Source organism: Rissa tridactyla, chromosome W (genome assembly GCF_028500815.1).
Source record: "Rissa tridactyla isolate bRisTri1 chromosome W, bRisTri1.patW.cur.20221130, whole genome shotgun sequence".
NCBI lineage: Eukaryota > Metazoa > Chordata > Aves > Charadriiformes > Laridae > Rissa > Rissa tridactyla.
The window spans coordinates 22,810,312-22,831,658 of NC_071496.1; the positions used below are offsets into that span (position 1 = coordinate 22,810,312).

Consider the following 21,347-nt stretch of genomic DNA (forward strand, 5'->3'; position numbering starts at 1 on the left):
ACTTTTGTCTGGGAAGACTGAAAGATTTCCGAAAAGAATACATAGTTTAAGACTTAAAGTATGTAACTTGTGGTAGCTGAACAGTGCTAATGGATACTTAGTGGGTCGTATCCAAGACGACAGTTTTATTTCATGAAGTAGATGGCTAATGGAAACTCATATCTTAAAAAACTAAATTTGATATAATCTTAAAGGGGGGGGGGGCAAAAATGACTGAAGAAAATTGCCATTCAATTTGAAAAGTCTTAAGCAAGTGAACAGACTTTTTGAGATCTTTTTGCACCTGCACAAAACCACAGTATGTTTTCATTTAAATAATTTATTTGAAGTTGGCAAACAGCTGAAGAAGCAGAAAAGCTTGTTATCTTCTCATCAATGAATAGGCTTGAGGCACACAAGATTGAAGGCTGTGATGGCTAGAATTGGTTTTAGTCAACTGCAAATGTTACTGTTTAAGTACTTTGAATGAAAAATGTGTTTTAATATAAACTTTTCTTATGTGCCTTGCATATTGAACATAGAATGTTGTCGCTAATAAATGACCTTCTAATGTTTTGCTGAGTTCTAATTCCAGTTTTCATCTAAGGTAGACTGAAAAAACAGAAATGAAACAAACTTGCTGATAAATTAAACTTTATAACACAGTGCATGTCAGAACTGAATATTTATATGCTAAGCTGTAGAATTGCTCAAATGTGCTACTTACATTTAAGAAGGTGTTTAGTTTAGTACTTTTTAAACGATAGGAAGATGCAAATTAATGTGTCTGATTTTTGGTTAGTTTCTAAGAAGCTGTTTCTTACTAACAAATTAATGTTAAAATTTAACTTGCTGATTAGAGATATTTTTTTTTTTTGTAAATACTTCTGGCTTACCTCAGTTCACATTATTGATAGGCAAAAACTTTAATTTGAATGGGATAGTTGCTTTTCTAGTGTTTTATGTTAGTGATTCGTTAGCCCTTGGGGTTCGGATAGAGGTGATATAATTTGTTAGGTTCCTTTAAAACCTCAATCACACTTGAACTGAAGAAAAAATTGGGATGTAATTGCTTTAATTGTAGATCTGATTGAAAGCAAATAATTCTCATAGGTGATGTGATTTTACAGTTCTAGGCACTCGCCTATCACTGCTTTGTGGTCTGTCTAGAACTTGTGATGAGTGTTGGCTCCTTCGAATGAGTTTTCTTTCACCTTTCAGGCAGAGCCTTTCTGTATTCTCAGGTACAAAAGACATCTTGCCACTGCATCGTGATGGTTCAGGGTCTTGGATGATCCACTACTTAGTTACTTTCCTACAGGAGTTTAGACAAACTGCTTTATTTTACACAGTAGCCATCTTTTTGTTGTAAGAATAATCAATCGGAGATGCTTATTGTTATCTCTGTCTCTCTGCTAAGAATTTCTTTTCACTTGTATTGGTTTTTAGCTCAATATAGAGGCAAAAGGCAGCAGGAAAGTCTTCTGTTGGGAATGAGATTTACAGATTGATAGGTGTTTGCGAATCCTGACAAAATTATCTGTTGAATGCAGAAAGATTTTTTTTTTTTGTTGTTGATCACTGCTGTTTATCACAACTTCCCATTGATATATTTAAATAAAGTTTGAAGCCTGGAGATTAGTTAAATTTTTGAGTGAGGAGAGACACCCAGATGAATAAGTACTCTGTTCAGCAGAGATCTGTTACCAATGTCCATTCAAGTGGACAAGGATGAACCATGTAGGTGTCCCTGTAATCTGGCTTGTCTTCAGAAGGTAGGGTTCAGGGTGGCAAATTAAAGTGATGTAGTTATGATATTAGTAGTGTTAAATCACTGCATGCAGATAGCAAAGCCTTCTAGTGGAAGAGATACTTACTCTCTGTGGCTTTTCTGTGATCCGATGTTGGGTTTAAGAAAAATATTCTTAGCAACTCTGTTGTGGCTACTTCCAACAGCACCTGCAAAATTAAGGGATTTAAGAAGGGTAACTGACTAGGAAATGTTTTACACTTTCAAGTTCCTCTGTTGAAAGAAAAATGGAACTCTCCTGGAAGTAGGAAAGAAACTGAGGAATGTAAGAGGTTGCATGTTTGCATTGCTTCTCATAGTTACTACTGGATTTCATTTTGTGTGTTTCATATAACTTTTGCCACTTATTTTATATAATAAAGCCCTGATGTTTACTACACAGAATGTGGAGCTTATATAGGGTCAGACTGCTCCAAAAACAGATAATTATTTATTTTTCAAGTAAACTGATCAGATACTTTTAGCAGTAGTGCGGAGTAATTGCTGAAACAGGTTTCTTGAGGGAAGGATAGCAGTGATGTCTTCAGTAAGAGCATCCTTGCAGATAAAGTAGAAGAGCTGTAGGAAAGCATGTCTGAGTGGGTTACCAAGTGAGCCAAAAGTTTGGAGTGACTTGTACAGGGAAAGAAAACGGTTTCCCCAATTAAAAAGGATGGCAGTGTTTTGGGATGCAAAATGTTTTGTTTGTTTGCAATAGTGCAAAAACATAGTCACGCTGCAAGACTTCTGAGGGTTAGGTTTAAGGTTTGTTCCTACATATCCAATTAATCTTCTAATGATAGAATTGTGGGAAGAATTGGAGTAGGGCAGAAGAAATGATGTGCCATCTGGTTTTCAACCTCCCCAAAGATAATGGAGATATGTGGAATGCTAACTTCTTAACTGTGGTATTTCTTGGCTATAGTTGAAATGGTCCAATTAATGTCTTTAGGGAGCAATTGAGAACTCTGACTACTTCCTTGTTCCTTGCAGTTGGCAAACATGAGTTAACTGGGCATAAAGTTGCAGTGAAGATCCTGAACCGACAGAAGATTCGCAGCCTTGATGTTGTAGGAAAAATCCGCAGGGAGATTCAGAACCTCAAACTCTTCAGACATCCTCATATAATTAAGCTGTAAGTTTTGCTTGCTGTAATCAATTCTATTTAAGCAGTAATCTCTTGCTCTCACCGATCTGAAACATGTTTAAAGGGCAGTACTACTAGCAGTATACTGTTAGGAAAGTAACCGGTTTCCAAATATGCAACCATCTTCAGTGTTCTCTGTAATGCATTTTCACAAAACTGATTTCTGCAGGGCAGAGAGCTTCCATTAGGTCTTTACTTGCAAATTCTTTGGGCAGGTATATAAAAGGTAGTGGCATGATAGATACTTATAGTAACATCCATCTCAGTTTTTTTAGCTGCTGCTTCCGTATTCTTTTTTCTGGTTATATTTGATCTTTGTTTTTGCTTAGAAACCGAGTTAAGAACAAGATTATAAAGGGCATTTCTGTAGTTTTTTTAGGGATGTGTTGGTCAGTGACCTATATTTTCCCTATGTAGATGGTGCTCTGCAAGGTTTTTCTGAAAGATGTGTAGTCTGTTAAATATGATCTGATATTTCAGAGTTCTTCAATATAGCTACTTGTCTAAATAATTGTGATATTTACAGTGTGCCTATTTACACTGTTTGATCAATAGCTCATCAGTAGAGTTCAGAGTACAATTAAATATGTCCTAGAGTATAGACCCCTTATATCTCATCTGAGGAAATAAATTATAAATGCTATTGACTTTTTTACTTTTGTTTCCTATAAAGTGAAACTGCACATCTAGAATGTGAGTGACTCTCACTGTTAATTGTGGTGTTGGAGTTTAGTTTTGTTTGTTTGTTTTTTTACTGGCAGAGTCTTTTCTTAAGACCATGCTGCTACTGACAAATGCCATCCCTATACACTTCTTTGATTTGGGAACAGCACTTATACTGGAGCTAAATCAGACTGTCTTAAAACATCACACTAACTTCTTCAGTGGGTCAGTTTTCGGAAGACTATTGAGCTGATTTGTCTGGCTACAGAACTGCTAATGCTGTCAGTTAGAATTCATGAACAAGTCCAAAGCACATACCTGTAGCTAAAACAAAATAGGAAGTGTCAATGTACCAACTGAGATATGGGAGTGCAACAATAATGTGTACTTCTGGTGCTGCTAAAATTTTAAGTCAGCTTAACAGGTTTCAGGTGACAATTTCTTTCTTGGGGAATTATGGGGAGAATTTTCTCTCCTGCGTTTGGAGAGAAGGGACAAGATGTAGGAGATGATGGAAAAATTGATGGATCCCCAACTTTTCAGTTGGTCAGCCTGTGTTTCCAAAGCAGAAGGGTCATTAGCCTGTATGTAAATAGCATTTGAGCTATAATTGATACTGTTGTGTAGATAGACTTGCTGGTAACTTAGGATCATGCCGCTTGTGCGATTAGCTGGATTGGGGAACTGCTAGATAGCAGCTCAAGATACTTGGGAATAAAGGTAAACAGATTACTTCATCTGAATATTATAAATTAGACAATGTTTAATCAGGAACATTGCTGTGCCTTATTAAAAATTTCATACAGTGCTTTAGCAGTATATGCAGTTGCAAGCCTGCCTCAATAAGATTTTCTTTCTATACTATACTTTAAATAAAAACCTTTGGAGCATCTCCTCTTGTGGTTTTTGACCTCTAGCAATAGAATGCATCTTGTTTTCCTATATAAAATTGCCTCTTTGTGTATTCTGGTCATCTATGCTGTGTGGTTTGATAACCTTATTTATATTATAGGTATGTAACTCTTCCACAGCCTCCTTTTCCATAAATAGAAAAATTAACTGACTATAGAGAAGTGTGTCTGAGTCTTCCAAGAGGCTGAAAACATGCGAGGTGCAGAATGGCTCATTCTTTTCAGTGATGCTGAGAGGTTTATCTCCTGGTATTGTTCACTATCTCACTATCCAGAGGATAGAAAATCACTGTGAAGATCTAAACTATAAACTGTTGCTCATGTTTGCCTGAAGCATGGAGCTCATTGATTTCATAACTATGGGAAAGGTCATTAACGGTAATGCTGTTAGAAATGAGGTTGCACTGTAACTTTTGGAATAAAAGGATTAAAATACTATTTCTGTAGAGCGTCTTAGCCATGGCTTCAGAATGTTCATGTTTAAGTACATGACATACTTTCAGCCAAGGTATTTGAGAGAAAATTAGTAATGGTAAAGCATCTTGAACTATAAGATGTTAGGTAAGGTTAACTTTGAAGAGCTTATGTTGATAACTGCCTCAGAATAGTATTCAGGTTATTGGAATGCTACACTATAATACTAAGCTGTTAAATACACACACGCATATATATGTGCACACATACATTCATTTGGATAGTCTGAACTCATTGCTGTCTATGCAGTTCAAGAATAACTTGTCTCAGTAAGCTGAAGCGTGTCTATTTTTTCCCCCTTGTCTTAGAATCAGCATTTTGAAGAACATTTCAGTTCTGTAGTGTATGCGTGAATTCAATTATATTTTTTTTACAATTGGGATATTTGTATGCTTAAGCGTAGTACCTTGAAACATTCACTTTTATCCAGTTGCTACCTCCTGTCTTCTCAATATAGTATCTGAATTTTGACTGAAGGTTTATCAGTGTGCGTTTTCTTGTTACATTAAAAATCGATCACTTCTGACTGCTGTAAGGGGGGAAAAAAATAAACAACTTTTAGGTAAGGATACGTAGAAAACATATCAATCTCTTAAGTGGGGAGTTTGGCCATAAACTAGTTATTTAAAAACATCAAAGCTTTTTTCAAACTAAAAGTATAATGATAAATATATAATAACTAGGGTGCTAATGCTCTTAAATACTAATGACAAATTTAGGTCTCTGTAAAAGATAATTGCTCTCAATCATCATTTTTCAAGTCTTGAAGTACACTTTCTTTTTATTTATGGCGAGGCAGGGTGCAGTTTTTTTGCCTGTTAAGGTTTAAAGGTGTATGCTTTTGAGACACTAGCACAGTCCTTTTGAATTCCTTCCTCACTGCACTAAGATGTCTGTGGGGCAGCACTGTAAACGGCTTCATAGAAATCATTTCAACTAAGAATAGTCCTCTGAAAGTATGAAGACTGATTTTTTTTCCCTGGTGGGAAATACAAATTCCCTGCTAGTCTTGGCAATGATGGCATCACATAGTGAAAGGAAATAGCTTCTAAAAAATATTATCATTCCAGTAGCTGTAAACTGTCTGATAAAATAAAGTATACTTTTATCTGACTCTCTGCACAACTTTGGTTTTACTAAATGTAACTAGCGTCTTTTACTGAGTGCGTAGACTTAACAGATACCTTTTCTTATCAGGTACCAGGTCATCAGTACACCAACTGACATTTTCATGGTGATGGAATATGTTTCAGGAGGAGAACTGTTTGATTATATCTGTAAAAATGGAAGGGTAAGAAGTAGTCCAACTCTACAAATCAATGACTTGCATTCTGTTATTGCTTTTGCAACATTCCTGTTAAATGAAGGTTTGTTTTTATGTATTCAACATTAATTTTGCAGTTAACTATTAGAATATACTTTATGACTGCATCTTGTTTTGAAACTAAAAATGGTTATGTGTTAACATGTTTCAGATCTTTATGTATGACTTCATAGCATTTTTCCACTCTACTGAAGAATAAATGATACTGATATGTTAATTTACAATGGCTACATATCCAGTTGGAGTAGCTGAAAACTATTTCTTCAGTAAAACCTATTATTGGAAAGCTACCGTTGTGCCCTTATTACCCTCTTCTACTAATAGAATGGTTTCTGTGAAAGTCCCAAAGTCACTTTTGACAAACCATCTAGATAGCCAGGATACTTTTAGTTGTTAGATTGAGCAAACTTTGACATAGATTAGGAGGTGTTTATAGGAAATGCCCAGCTAACAGGAGCATAAGTAGCATCTAAAATTTATCACTTCTGCATTGAGCGTCAGCAGCTTTTGTCAACTTAAATCTTACACTGTACTTAAATATAAGAGCTCATTGATTAGAGCTCAAACCAGGACAGGTACAAACAAAATGATGTAAGCTATGATGCTTTCTGCTACAAGTTCTGATCATCTGCTGTATAAAGTATCAAAACTATGAATAATAACTTTAGGTCATGGGAAAACTGCCTTCAATTCATATAGAGGAAAACCAGTTTATCTTCCACTGTCTCAAAATTGTCTAAAACCTTTGTTTGTCTTAGCTTGATGAAAAGGAAAGTAGACGTCTGTTCCAGCAAATCCTTTCTGGTGTGGATTACTGTCACAGGCATATGGTAGTACATAGAGATCTGAAGCCTGAAAATGTGCTGCTTGATGCACACATGAATGCCAAGATAGCTGACTTCGGTAAGCATTCCTATTTATATGCGATCACATTTCTGGTGTTATTTAGATCCTGTTAATTACTCTGGGAAATGATTAATAAAATGTGTATACTTGAATATCCTGGTGTGGGACATAATACAAGAAAACCTGAAGAGTATGACTGTAAAACAAAATTGTGTTCTTGCGCACGTGTAGAATTTTTTTTCCTCTAAAGCTTTCTCTTCAAGTCAGGTATTTTCTGTGACTGGGTGAAACTGTTTGGTCTTGCTCAATATTATCTCTGAAATGCTAAATAGACTTAGTTTCCTACCTTGCCACTTCAAAATTTACTCTTGTTGCCTGTTTCTCCATCTGTAAAATGTAGATGCTTAGCTGTCTTGGAAGTACAGTGCAAGGACAGTTCGTCATATTTAAGGACCGCGTTGCTCTAGTAAAATACACTACTCCTCCTATGAAACTATTTTAAATTCACTTTAAAAACTCTAAAGATGTGATTGAAAAAATGTAATTAAAGCATAAAAGGTAAAACGAGAACAGTTAATTTTGCAAACTCCTATGCTTTTTGTTATATAGCTGCCTAACTAATCAGAAAGCTTAATTGTTTATACTAGCTGTTTAACACAGTTGCTGAGAAGACTGGCAGCTAGTTCCTGGAACTATCTGAATCGGGAAACCTGACCATATAAGCATATTAAGGTATCCATATTGCTACGTCATCATGATATATCTCTTGTAGGCGTAGTAGATAATACCTGCCTTTGTAAAGCGCTTGGAGGTCTCTGAAAGGTGCTAGGTAATGCTGACTATTCTAAGTATATCTTAAAAGTACGATGTTCAAGTATGTGTGCGCTGGGATTCATAGTGATTTCTCAAGTGTAGGAATATAAAATGCTTTGGGTGAAATGGCTTACCTGGTGAAGAAATTAAGTACAGTAACTTATAAAAAATCTTCCTGTAACTCAAGTATCAGAAAAGCTGTAGCATTCAGTTAATCATGACAAGTTTATTAAGCAAGAACTTAAAAGCTTTTGTATGAAAGCTAGCCAAGCTGTATTCTTTCATATTTCCCTTCCCCGGTAAAAGGGCATAATTCCTTCTCTGAGACTGAGTTCTCTGGCCTGTAGTAATCTTGATTATGCAGCCTCCACTGAGGAAACACAGCTGTTTGAGAAGTGGTAATTCTTTACTGATCATAGGGTATGCTGAGGGCTGGTGAATGAAGATGGCCTAGTTCTAAAGTATGCTATAATCACTAACAATATCTAAAAATCAAGCTATACTAAACTGCAGTGATTCAGGAACCAATTGAAGCAGTATAGGTGTCTAAATTGTGGCGAAGCTGTGTGTGTTCCTCGGATTCCTTATTTTATATAACTTCTTACAGAATTTTATGCAGTTCTGTGGTAGCATCTTCCACTTCAGCATTTAGAAACGAATGTGGTTTAAGACACTTTCTTGTTAATGACCAAAATCCTGTCTTGCTATGCTGCTCTCTCCCTTAGAGCATCTTTGTTCTGTATCATGCCTGTGTAATCCAAAATGGACTGGTGTTTGTCTTAGAATGAATATGTTTTCAAACATTCCTAGGTTGTGTGCAATAATGGATTGATGTTACTCAAATTTCTAGTAAATTAAATGCAGGATCGTGTGGCATTCTCATATTAAAACTTGAATAATTCCAAACAGTGTTGCTTCCTTACTGACATAAGTTATCTTTCTAATTTGAATTGCTAGTGATTTGTTCTAGGTGGTATATGCAGTGTGAAATCATTTTGCTCCCTGAATCTTTAGTAGTTACTCTTATACACTTTCAGGTCTATCAAATATGATGTCAGATGGAGAATTTTTAAGAACAAGCTGTGGTTCCCCTAACTATGCTGCACCAGAAGTAATTTCGGGAAGGTAGTTTCTTTTCTATTGGATGTATGTACTTCATTTTGCTGCTTAATTCTAAAGGCTACAAAACTAGTGCAATTGACAAGCTTGATGCTGAGAAACTGTGGGCTTAACTCTTAATTGACTTGATAATTTTTCATAAGTATTTAAGGCTTCAGTGAACTAGCTTTAAATAGTTCCTGTCAGGTGGAGGTGATGTCTAATGTCTCAAATCCAGTGTGTACAGTGTGCCTGAATTGGTTTAAGAATCTCACAGCTCAGATCTTGGAAGTAGAGGTACAGATAGAAATACAGGCAAAGTCTACTGTGAAGTTGAGTAGCAGTGAAATATCTGCTGCAGAATCGATAGTCAGTCTGAAGGTAACTTCCCCCTATTTTTTTTTTTTTGACTCAGTGATTGTCAAATCTGCTGCTTTCAGCTACCCACCCCAATATCTCTTGCTGATTGGAGGCCAAATGTATGTTTTATTCAGGCAGAAACATAGATGATGTGACAAGTTCTGCTATATGGACTTGTCTTAAACTTAGCCTCCAAGATTTGGAGGCTAGATGACTGCATAGATTCCACTCAAACAGTGATAACAATGTATAACGTGGGCTTTCTTGGTAGTAGGTGCAAGTTTCTTCCAGTTTACCATTGTCTTAATTGTATCTGTGGATTATTTTTATACAGTAGAGAGGAAAACTAAGTACTTGTGCCCTAGCTTGTGTTACATATTTGAAGGGGAAGGGCACTAGAGTTCAAGGGAGGCACAGCACTGAAATGGTATAGTAATTGCAGATAAGTTGTCCCCAAGTTCACACACTCTTAATTAAATATGATACAATGTAAGCAAGTAGGAAAAAAAATAAATCTATTTAAATGTATTAAGCATAAATTGCTAATAGTTAACTTTTTCCCAGATTATATGCAGGTCCAGAAGTAGATATTTGGAGCAGTGGGGTTATTCTCTATGCTTTGTTATGTGGAACACTTCCATTTGATGATGATCACGTGCCAACCCTTTTCAAGAAGATATGTGATGGTATCTTTTATACTCCTCAGTACTTGAATCCATCTGTAATTAGTCTTCTGAAACACATGCTGCAAGTAGATCCAATGAAGAGAGCAACAATCAGAAACATTAGGTAAAACATTAACTGATGTCTGATTGCAGGATGCTGGAATGGTAATCTCAGTGAAAATATGCAGAACAAAGAAATCATTCATATAGCTTGTCCCTGTTTTATAGTCTGAGATGAAAAATTTAACTTCTGGTTGTTTGGTTGTTACAGATAGCCATCATGGGCTCCAGATTCCAAGATAGGATTCTGAAGAGGGTGATGCTTTGACAAGCGTGCAGTGGGTAGAATAAAAAATGGTAGCTAATAAAGCTGTCCTTCATGCAGTAGCTTAGTTAGGTTTTCCTCTTTCCTTTGTAAGGAGCTTTGAGAGAGCTCTAAAAGGCTACCTTAGTGAAAATACTTCCTCTTTTAGGGTTGAAAGTTCAGTAGAACAAAAAATTTGGTATGCATATCCCTTGCTACTTTTTTATAATGGGAAGTACTTTCTTGCAGAAATCAAGGCACTGTGAGAACTAAACTTTGTAAAAGTTAAACTAAGTTTCTGTCCACTCATCTAAATCATGTTAAATAAGTCCAGAAGAGAAGTGATGTGAAAAAAATGTTGAAAAATGTTGACTACAGAGCATGGATGGATTTTGAATCCTAAACAATTTTGTCCTGTTAGTCATGAGACATGTCATCCCAGTTTAAAGGACAAACTCTTGAGTTTAATTGAATACCTTAATTTTTCTAAGGGGTGTGTGTGAGTGCAAGGGAAGAGGCCCACTGCAATAAATAGTAACAAAATACTCCTCTTGACTTAGTTATTCAGCTAGAGTTGTGCTTTGTAGTCATATAGGAAAAGCTTTCTCTACTTCCAAATTAACTGCTTGCTTATGGTGAAAGTGCATTTTGCTCAACGCGTTTGTGCTGGGCATGTTCTCAGGCTCATACTGACTAGAGCTTGATCCATATAACTGCTCTTAAACCTGTAGCAAGTCTTTATGCTATAGACTGGGATACTTTTAAAATTGGTGTCATGCCATATCCTTTGGCTAGTTAAGCAGATTACTCTAGACACACAAAACAATTTTTTTTTTTTTCTGTATGATTGGGCAACTTAAGTATTTGGTTCCTTCTTTATACTTCCTCTTCCCTCTTATGAATACTAGCCTATGGATACAGTAGTAAAGAGGTACAGATCGACTCTTCCATAGCCTTCCCTCAACTCTAAGTCTTGAAGAGACAGTAGGGGGTTTTCTGAATGAAAAAAAATCATAGCTTGTTGGGGGTGGGAAGCATGTGGCTTTAATGTTCAGAAATCCTTGTTCAAGCATCTACCATTCAGTATCAAGATCAATTTATTACATATGTGCTTGGGGAGGGACAACTCAAGTGGGTAGCATGCAAATTTCAGTTCAAAATATCTCAAAACTAGGACAGTGGCAGTAAAAAAAAAAACCCCAAAAACCATCAAACCCACAAAACCCGACCATTTTATATAAATGCTTGTTGATGAGTTATACAAATATATTTTTGGAGATTAGGTAGTTGAAGCCCTTACAGGAAAGAGGATTTCTTTCAGTCTCCTGTAAAATGTCTAGCAAAATCTTGTGAAAGAGGTGATTACTTTCCATTATGTACTGTTGTGCTGCACGGAAGGGGACTTGGACTGACGACTGTGGGGTTTTTTTGTACAAACTAAGAATAACTTTATTTTAACAAATAATTTAATACTAAAAGGGCTTGCTTTACATATATATATATATATACACACACACACACACACTCAGACTTTGTTTATTTTTAAATCTAGGGAACATGAATGGTTTAAGCAGGACCTTCCCAAATACTTGTTTCCTGAAGACCCATCATATAGTTCTACCATGATTGATGATGAAGCCTTAAAAGAAGTGTGTGATAAGTTTGAATGCACTGAAGAGGAAGTGCTAAGTTGTCTATACAGCCAAAATCATCAGGACCCTTTAGTAGTTGCTTATCACCTCATTATAGATAATAGAAGAATAATGAATGAGGCCAAAGACTTCTACTTGGCTACAAGCCCACCGGATTCTTTTCTTGATGATCACAATCTGTCTCGCCCTCATCCTGAAAGAGTGCCATTTTTAGTAGCTGAAGCACCACGTCCCCGCCATACTCTTGATGAGCTGAATCCACAGAAGTCAAAACACCAAGGTGTAAGAAGAGCTAAGTGGCATTTGGGAATACGGAGTCAGAGTCGACCTAATGATATCATGGCTGAAGTTTGTCGAGCAATTAAACAACTGGATTATGAATGGAAGGTAAAAGAGTAAAGGACAACACCAGACAACAGTAAATTTCTGAGCTGTATAATTGCATAGCTTAGAAGTCTGAAACTACATTTCTCCTGTGCTGGAAAATAATTTCATGTGCCTGTGCTGACTGCTTGTGCTTGCTGTGCAGGAAGGGTTTTGAGGGGGGCTATTTATGCTGACAGGAAAAGTCTTGCTAAGGTATTTAACTTTTCTACTGAGGCTGTGGGAATGTGTTGAGTGGTATGGGGGTGGAGGGGCAAAAAAAAATAAATGCTCTGACACGTAAGCCTGGAATAACTTGATAATACCAGTGAGTTGAAATAAGAAAAACAACGTGCGGTGCTTCTCAAGCAGTTCTAGTTACTAACTCAAATCTCTTTTATACTAGGTTGTAAATCCATACTATCTGCGTGTTCGAAGGAAGAATCCAGTGACAAGTGCATATTCCAAAATGAGTCTACAGTTGTATCAGGTGGACAGCAGGACATACCTACTGGACTTCCGTAGCATTGATGGTATGTGAAGACTTACATAAGTTAATGGAGTTGTAAGGGAAATAATTCTAAATGCAAACATGTCTTAATTTACTTGTTTAGAAGTAAGTGTTGCTCTTTATTAGTTTAAGTCAAGCTAGATCTGAATTGGTGTTTCTTTATTCCTTCCTGGTCTAGTGTTCCTGTGACCAGACGGTTAGCTGTTTCATCCCTTAAATAATCATATTTTAGCTATATCAAATCCCAAACTGTTCCATTTTGTTTCTGCACCAGCACTAATACCACTGGTGCAAAAGGGGAAGGATTGTGGGAGGTGAGATTTGGATCAACCTAAACTGCCTCTGGGGCCTCACCCCCAAATTTAAACATTAATTTAGATCTGAAGTATGTGAACATATTTTCCTAGTGAAGATAAAGCTTGGTATCTAGGCATGCAAATTTTGCTTGGGCTGTACATTGCTGTACTGTGTCTGGCTGAGATGGAGTTGATTTTCTTCATGGCAGCCTGTATGGTGCTCTTTTCAATCTGTGACTAAAAGTGTGTTGATAACACACCAGTGTTCTGGCTATTGCTGAGCAGTACTTGCATAGTATCTAGTCTTTCTCTTTCCCCACTGTGCTGCACCCAATGAGTAGGCTGGGGGTGAACAAGAAGTTGGGAGGGGACACAACCTGAATAGCTGACCCAGACTGACCAAAGGGATGTTCCATGCCATATGATGTCATGCTTAGCAAAAAAACTGAGGGGATGGGGATTTGGGGAAGGCAGCCATTGCTCAGAGACTGGCAGGGTATTAGTCTGTTTGTAGGAGGTGGTGAGTGGTTGCCTTTACATCACTTCATTTTTCCTTTTTTTTTTTTTCTTTTTTTTCTTTCTCCTTCCTCTTATTAAACTGTGCTTATCTCGACCTATGAGTTTTCTTGCTTTTGTTCTTCCAATTCTCTTCCTCCATTGCACTGAGATAGGGTGGAGTGAATGAGGGCTTGGCTGGGGGCTTAGCTGCCAGCCAGGTCCAACCTACCAATGCTAGTAGTGGACAAAATTTGAGATGGGAATTGTATGCTTGCAGTAAGTGTGAAGTCTTGAAAGCAGTTGGACTAAACTGTAGAAAAATCTATTTTATAGAGTGAAAATAACACAGCATACAACTCTATTGTTGTCTAACCCCAGCTGGCAACTGAGCACCACACAGCTGCTTGCTCACTTTCCCCCTGGTGGGATGGGGGAGAGAATCAGAAGGGTAAAAGTGAGAAAACTTGTGGGTTGAGATAAAGACAGTTTAATAAGCAAAGCAAAACAAGGAATTCGTTCACTACTTCCCATTGGCAGGCAGGTGTTCAGCCATCCCCAGGAAAGCAGGGCTCCATCATGTGTAACGGTTACTTGAGAAGAAAAAATGTCATAACTCTGAATGTCCCTCCCCTTCCTTCTTCCCCCAGATTTTTATTGCTGAGCATGATGTCATATGGTATGGAATATCCCTTTGATCAGTTGGGGTCAGCTGTCTTGTGTACCCCCAGCCTATTCACTTGATGGGGCATTGTGAGGAGCAGAAAAAGCCTTGACTCTGCGTAAGCACTGTTCAACAACAATGAAAACATCCCTGTATTATCAATACTTTTTTTCATCACAAACCAAAACCATAGCCCCATACTAGCTACTATGAAGAAAATTAACTCAGTCCCAGTGTCATGGTTTAGCCTCAGATGGCAAAAAAGAACCACGTGCCGCTCGCTCAGGCCTTCCTGATACAGGAAGAATCAGAAGAAAAAGGCAAAACTCTTGGGTTGAGACAAAGGCAGTTTAACCGAACAGCAAAGGGAACAAGAAAAAAACAACAACAATAACGCGGACAGAGGAATATACAAACACGATTACGGAACTGCCGCTCACCGACCGGACCCGGTATGCCCCAGCCTGCTCCAAGCAGGACTTCCTGCCCCCCTCCCCCTGCAGCTCAGGGTGGGCTCCACCTGTTATAACAGTCTCTCAGGGCAGGTGAGATGCTGTGTGGTGCTGGCCTGCTGCATGCTGTATTTTTTGGAGCTTGTGACTGGTGCACCCGGTGTGGCTCATGCACACAGTCCGTGGGCTGAAGATGTAGATTTTGAGGAAGTTGCTGGGTGCCAGCTGCTGAGGTCAGTTCTGATCCCATCACTGCTGTGCCTTACTTGGTTTTTCATCAAAGTCCATCTGTCCTTAATTTGGATGATTCTTACTGTAGTACAGCTGATAGCATTTACAGTAATGAGGACATACAGTGACAGTGTTACTTAGCAATCAACAACACACAATTTGATTCATTGGCCATTCTCGTACAAAAACAGATCCCCATGAGGTACACATCGGACCTCCCCATCCTTCCGCATCACCCACCAAGTGCACCCAGGTCCTTGGGCAAAAGCAATCCCACGGATGGGTTTGCCTTTGCCTGAGGCAGGACTAACCAAGACTGTCTTCCCTAACATATTCTTCATGTGCACTACGGGGACTTTATCCCCTCCTACGGTACGTGGAAGTTTTGATTGGGCAGGGCCAGCTCGATTGGTAGATCCCTCCGGAAATGAGTCCCGTTGTCCGACTCAATTCTCTCTGGGGTACCATGTCACCACAGGACTTGCTTTTCAAGGCCCAGGATAGTGTTCCGGGCAGTGGCATGGGGCACAGGGTATGTTTCCAGCCATCCAGTGGTTGCTTCCACCATTGTGAGCACATGGCGCTTGCCTTGACGGGTTTGTGGCAGTGTGATATAATCAATCTGCCAGGCCTCCCCATATTTATATTTCAGCCATCGCCCTCCATACCAAAGAGGCTTCAAACGCTTGGCTTGTTTGATTGCAGCACATGTCTCACATTCATGGATGACCTGTGCATTGGTGTCCATGGTCAAGTCCACCCCTCGGTCACGAGCCCATCTATATGTCGCATCTCTTCCTTGATGGCCTGAGGTGTCATGGGCCCACCGAGCTACGAAGAGTTCACCCCTATGTTGCCAGTCCAGATCCACCTGAGCCACTCCAATCCTAGCAGCCCGATCCACCTGCTGGTTGTTCTGATGTTCCTCAATGGCCCGATTCTTCGGTACATGGGCATCTACATGGCGTACTTTCACAACCAGATTCTCTATCCAGGCAGCAATATCTTGCCATAGGTCAGCAGCCCAGATGGGTTTGCCTCTGCGCTGCCAGTTGCCCTGCTTCCACTGCTGTAACCACCCCCACAGAGCATTTGCCACCATCCATGAGTCAGTGTAGAGATAAAGTACTGGCCATTTTTCTCGCTCAGCAATGTCCAAAGCCAGCTGAATGGCTTTTACCTCTGCAAACTGGCTTGATTCACCTTGTCCTTCACTGGCTTCTGCAACTTGTCATGTAGGACTCCACACAGCGGCCTTCTACCTTTGATGCTTTCCCACAATCCGGCAGGACCCATCAGTGAACAGGGCATATTTCTTCTCATTTTCTGGCAGTTTATTGTATGGTGGGGCCTCTTCCACATACATCACCTCCTCCTCTGGTGACATTCCAAAATCCTTGCCTTCTGGCCAGTCCATGATCACTTCCAGAATTCCTGGGCGACTGGGGTTTCCCATTCGAGTTCGCTGTGTGATCAGTGCAATCCGCTTACTCCATGTAGCATCAGTTGCATGATGTGTGGTGGGGACCCTTTCTTTGAACATCCAACCCAGCACCGGCAGTCGAGCTGCCAAGAGGAGCTGTGCTTCCGTACCAACCACTTCCGAAGCAGCTCGAACCCCTTCATATGCTGCCAATATCTCTTTTTCTGTTGGAGTGTAGCGGGCTTTGGATCCTCTGTATCCCTGACTCCAAAACCCTAGGGGTCGACCTCGAGTCTCCCCTGGTGCTTTCTGCCAGAGGCTCCAGGTAGGGCCGTTCTCCCCGGCTGCAGTGTAGAGCACATTTTTAACATCTTGTCCTGCCTGGACTGGCCCCAGGGCCACTGCATGGACTATTTCCTGTTTGATTTGTTCAAAAGCTTGTCGTTGCTCAGGACCCCATTTAAAGTCATTCTTCTTCTGGGTTACTTGAAACAGAGCGTTTACAATTAGACTGTAATCTGGGATATGCATCCTCCAAAAACCCACAATGCCTAAGAAAGCTTGCGTTTCCTTTTTACTAGTTGGTGGAGACATAGCTGCTATTTTGTTGATCACATCCATTGGAATCTGACGGCGTCCATCTTGCCATTTTATTCCTAAAAACTGGATCTCGTGTGCAGGTCCCTTGACCTTACTTCTTTTATGGCAAAACCAGCTTTCAGAAGGATTTGGACTATTTTACTCCCTTTCTCAAAAACTTCTTCTGCTGTGTTGCCCCATACGATGATGTCATCAATGTACCGCAGATGTTCTGGAGCTTCACCCTGTTCCAGTGCAGTCTGGACCAGTCCATGGCAAATGGTGGGGCTGTGTTTCCACCCCTGGGACAGTCGATTCCAGGTGTACTGGATGCCCCTCCAAGTGAAAGCAAACTGTGGCCTCCACCCTGCTGCCAAAGGGATTGAGAAGAATGCATTCGCTATATTAATCGTGGCATACCACTTGGCTGCCTTGGACTCCAGTTCGTACTGGAGTTCTAGCATGTCCGGCACGGCAGTGCTCAGCGGTGGCGTGACTTCATTCAGGCCACGATAGTCTACAGTTAGCCTCCACTCTCCATTAGATTTTTGCACCACCCATATGGGACTGTTAAAGGGTGAGCGAGTCTTGCTGATCAGTCCTTGAACCTCTAGTTGACGGATCAGGTTCTGGATGGGAATCAGAGAGTCTCGGTTAGTGTGATATTGCCGCTGATGCACAATTGTGGTAGCAATCGTCACCTGTTGTTCTTCGACCCTCAACAACCCCACAACAGAAGAATCCTCCGAGAGACCAGGCAAGGCAGACAACTGTTTAACTTCCTCCGTCTCCAAGGAAGCTATGCCAAAGGCCCACCGGTACCCTTTTGGGTCCTTAAAATACCCTCTCCTGAGGTAATCTATACCAAGGATGCATGGAGCCTCTGGGCCAGTCACAATGGGATGCTTTTGCCACTCATTCCCAGTTAGGCTCACTTCCGCCTCCAGTACAGTCAACTCTTGGGGTCCCCCTGTGACCCCAGAAATACAAATGGGTTCTGCCCCTCTATAGCTTGATGGTATTAGAGTGCACTGTGCACCCGTGTCCACTAGAGCCTTATACTCCTGTGGGTCTGATGTGCCAGGCCATCGAATCCACACCGTCCAATAGACCTGGTTGTCCCTTTCCTCCACCTGGCCAGAGGCAGGGCCCCTCTAATCCTGGTCATAGTATCCGTTACTCACTTCTTGCAGAAATGACTTGGAAGTTCCCTCAAGAGGATCAGTAGCAAGATCAGGCCTTCTGCTCTGTCTGGGGAACTGCCCGCTGGAAACTGGGGCAGCACTTTTCCTGGAGGGATCCCCTTTTGTGGTTGTCCTTCCTTGCAAGTGCTTTACCCGTGTCCGCAGGATCCAAGTAGGTTGTCCATCCCACTTCCTCATGTCCTCTCCGTGGTCACGCAGGTAGAACCACAGGGTGCCTCGTGGTGTGTACCCTCTGTACTCTCTCTCTTGAGTGGGGAAATGCCTGCTTCTAATAGCTGAGACGCTGGCCCATACAGGAGGGGAGTAGGTCATATTCTCTTCAAGTGGCTGGACCTTCCGGGACAGTTTCTCCACAGCTGAGACAAGGGCGGAAGAGAGATATTCTTTGTATCGCGGGAGCTGGCCAGCCACCTCATCCACCGTTGGTCCCTCTTCGCCTTTCCATTCCATTACTGCCAGTGAGTTGGCATCTGACGATGGTGTGCTTCGTACAAACTTCCACCACATGGGCCTTGTGTATTGGACCTCATCGGGGTCTGTGGGTAAGTCTGCATTGTCCAAGTCATAATAAATCATCTCCCGCACAGCTAATTCCCTCAGGTACTGGCTACCTCTTTCCATGGTAGTCCACTTGCTTGGTTGACATACAACATCTTCACTGAAGGGGTACCTCTCCCTCATGCCTGACGGGAGCCGTTTCCAGAGGCTGAGGGCTTGGGTCTTCTTTCCAATGCCTTGTCAATGCCCCCTTCCCTAGACAGGGATCCCAGCTGCCTGGCTTCCCTACCCTCTAATTCCAGGCTACTGGCCCCATTATCCCAGCACCGGAGCAGCCAGGTGACAATGTGCTCACCTGAAAGTCAGCTAAAATCTTTTTGCATATCCCGCAGCTCACTCAAGGATAGGGATCGGGTGATTATCTCTGGTTCTGCCTCTTCCTCCTGCTCTTGTGATGACCCTGGTTCATCATCATCCCTTACTAAGCAAACTGATTTCTTCGTGTACTACTCCTTCTGTATGGGGGCAACTGATACTGGCACGGATTGGTTCCCTGGTTCAGCCGCAGTGGCTGTCGCAGGGGTTGCAGTAGCCGCAGTGGCTGTCGCAGGGGTTGCAGTAGCCGCAGTGGCTGTCGCAGGGGTTGCAGTAGCCTGTCAGTCTGGTCTCCATCTCTTTCCCCTGAGGGTGCTGCATAATACTGAGCAGTGCCTGGTAGATACTGGCCAGGGCCCAGCACAGTGCGGGGAGTTGTGCCTCTCTAGAATAGCCACAGCATTTTCCCTTTAGATATTCTACCACTTTATCAGGGTCCTGTAACTGTTCAGGGGTGAAGTCCCAGACCATGGGAGGTGAGAGGTTCTCTAGGTGCCTGCCCATGTTCTCCCACATGCCATGCCACCCCTGACTATCCAGCCTTGGAGCAGATCTCCGGGTGGTAGTCTTAAATAGTCATTTAACCCTAAACAAGATCTGGAACATATTCAGGAGACATAACACTAGGACCAGGCTGGTTTGAGTATCCCAAGGATATTAAAAATTCTCAAAAGCTGTCATACCTGGCCTGAAGGAGAATAGGGAGTTAAAAAGAGCTGGGGAAAGTGTCCCTCCCTGTTTCCCCCACAGACTGGGTGTAATTATTAATAAATTCTGAGAGATGGTGCCCAAGGTATGGACAGGACAGCAATACCACATAAACGCCCCAAAGTAACTGTCTGAACAGTAATGTTATCATATCATAAGCCGATATCGCACAGGACAGCAAAATGATAATCCTCATCCCTCTCCCAGAAGTAACAAAAATCATTGCAGGCAGTACATAAGCCATATAGGAATTCACATAACACAGCCATGAGAACAAACCAAGCAACATGATGACCAGCACCTATTTATCTAATACGATAAATGCACACAACAAATTCATTTTTACAAGCTCTAGTTGGATTCTGTCGTTATCTCAACCCTTCGAGCCCCACGTTGGGCACCAAAAAGGACTGTCGTGGTTTAGCCTCAGACGGCAAGAAAGAACCACGTGCCGCTCGCTTGGGCCTTTCCAATATGGGGAAGAATCAGAAGAAAAAGGCAAGACTCTTGGGTTGAGACAAAGGCAGTTTAACAGAACAGCAAAAGGAACGAGAAAAAACCAACAACACTAACAATAACACGGATAGAGGCATATACAAACACGATTATGGAACCACCGCTCGCTGACCGGCCCTGGGGACGCCCCAGCCCCTTCCCATCACCCTATCCCCGCTGGAACCAGGACACCCAGTCAAAACCAGCACAAGCTCCAAGCCTGATACGTTCCTGAAAATGGAGGAGCTAATATAGGCCAGCCATAATGCTTGTTTAAGGGCATAGTGGACTAAAGCAGAATTGCTTATAGCCAGTGGTGTACATGACATGCTTAGGAAAACATGTGGTGTGGAAAAATTATTTGCTGGAATAGGGCTGGATTACAGTATAGGATTGCTAAGGCTGTGTCTCATGATGTTTTAACCTGATCTGACTTTGTACTGCATTTCTTGCCTTGTCCCTTTAGACAATACAAGTGCTTGCTTAGATCCAGTAGTATTTGATACAGGGGATGAATTGCTTTACTATACTCACCACCTGCAGTACAGGACAAATGCCATCCCTGTGGGAGGGGAGATGACTGCCATGCAGCTGAGGGAGGGCAACCTGCTGCAGTCCTGGCCTCAACTCTTGATGGACTTGGCATCTGTCTTCCAATAGTGAAGCTGATCTGACTTTCCTTTCCCTCTACCACAGCTAACCATTCTCTATTCCTCTTAACAAACTGTAGTTTGAAGTAGCTTTCTCTCTCCTCACAGCAATCTCTCCTGTGTTCACTAATTTCTCCTGGAAGTAACTTTTTCTGGTGTGAGTCAAAACTGATGTTGAGTATTTAAAGTAAAAATAGAGATACTTCAGCAGAACGCTACCCTCAGTATGAGGAGGAAATACTTCCATCTTAGAAGTAAACTTAAACTGCTGCAACCCAAATGCATTTTAAGGAGGAAAAACTTCCAAAAATGAAGGATAAATTAATGTAGATGCTAGCAATTAATGCATCAATGAATTATAATAAAAATAAAAAGTA

General features: G+C 40.9%; 1 protein-coding gene across 6 annotated transcripts in view; it reads left to right on the forward strand.

Annotated features, from left to right (window-relative positions):
- The window catches only part of LOC128902018 (5'-AMP-activated protein kinase catalytic subunit alpha-1-like), a 32,058-nt gene that overhangs the window by 5,708 nt on the left and 5,003 nt on the right, over positions 1 to 21,347 (forward strand). Inside the window, exons 2-9 of one of the 6 annotated variants that reach the window (XM_054184277.1) lie at positions 2,762 to 2,903; positions 6,161 to 6,254; positions 7,046 to 7,190; positions 8,984 to 9,071; positions 9,969 to 10,193; positions 11,926 to 12,412; positions 12,795 to 12,921; positions 14,341 to 15,039. In XM_054184277.1, coding sequence (XP_054040252.1) covers positions 2,762 to 2,903; positions 6,161 to 6,254; positions 7,046 to 7,190; positions 8,984 to 9,071; positions 9,969 to 10,193; positions 11,926 to 12,412; positions 12,795 to 12,921; positions 14,341 to 14,354 — 1,322 coding nt within the window. In that variant the 3' untranslated portion in view covers positions 14,355 to 15,039. Of the gene's footprint in view, positions 1 to 2,761; positions 2,904 to 6,160; positions 6,255 to 7,045; positions 7,191 to 8,983; positions 9,093 to 9,968; positions 10,194 to 11,925; positions 12,413 to 12,794; positions 12,922 to 14,340; positions 15,040 to 21,347 lie in introns of those variants that run through there. The other 5 variants (XM_054184275.1, XM_054184279.1, XM_054184276.1 and 2 more) reach the window with 5 other exon arrangements.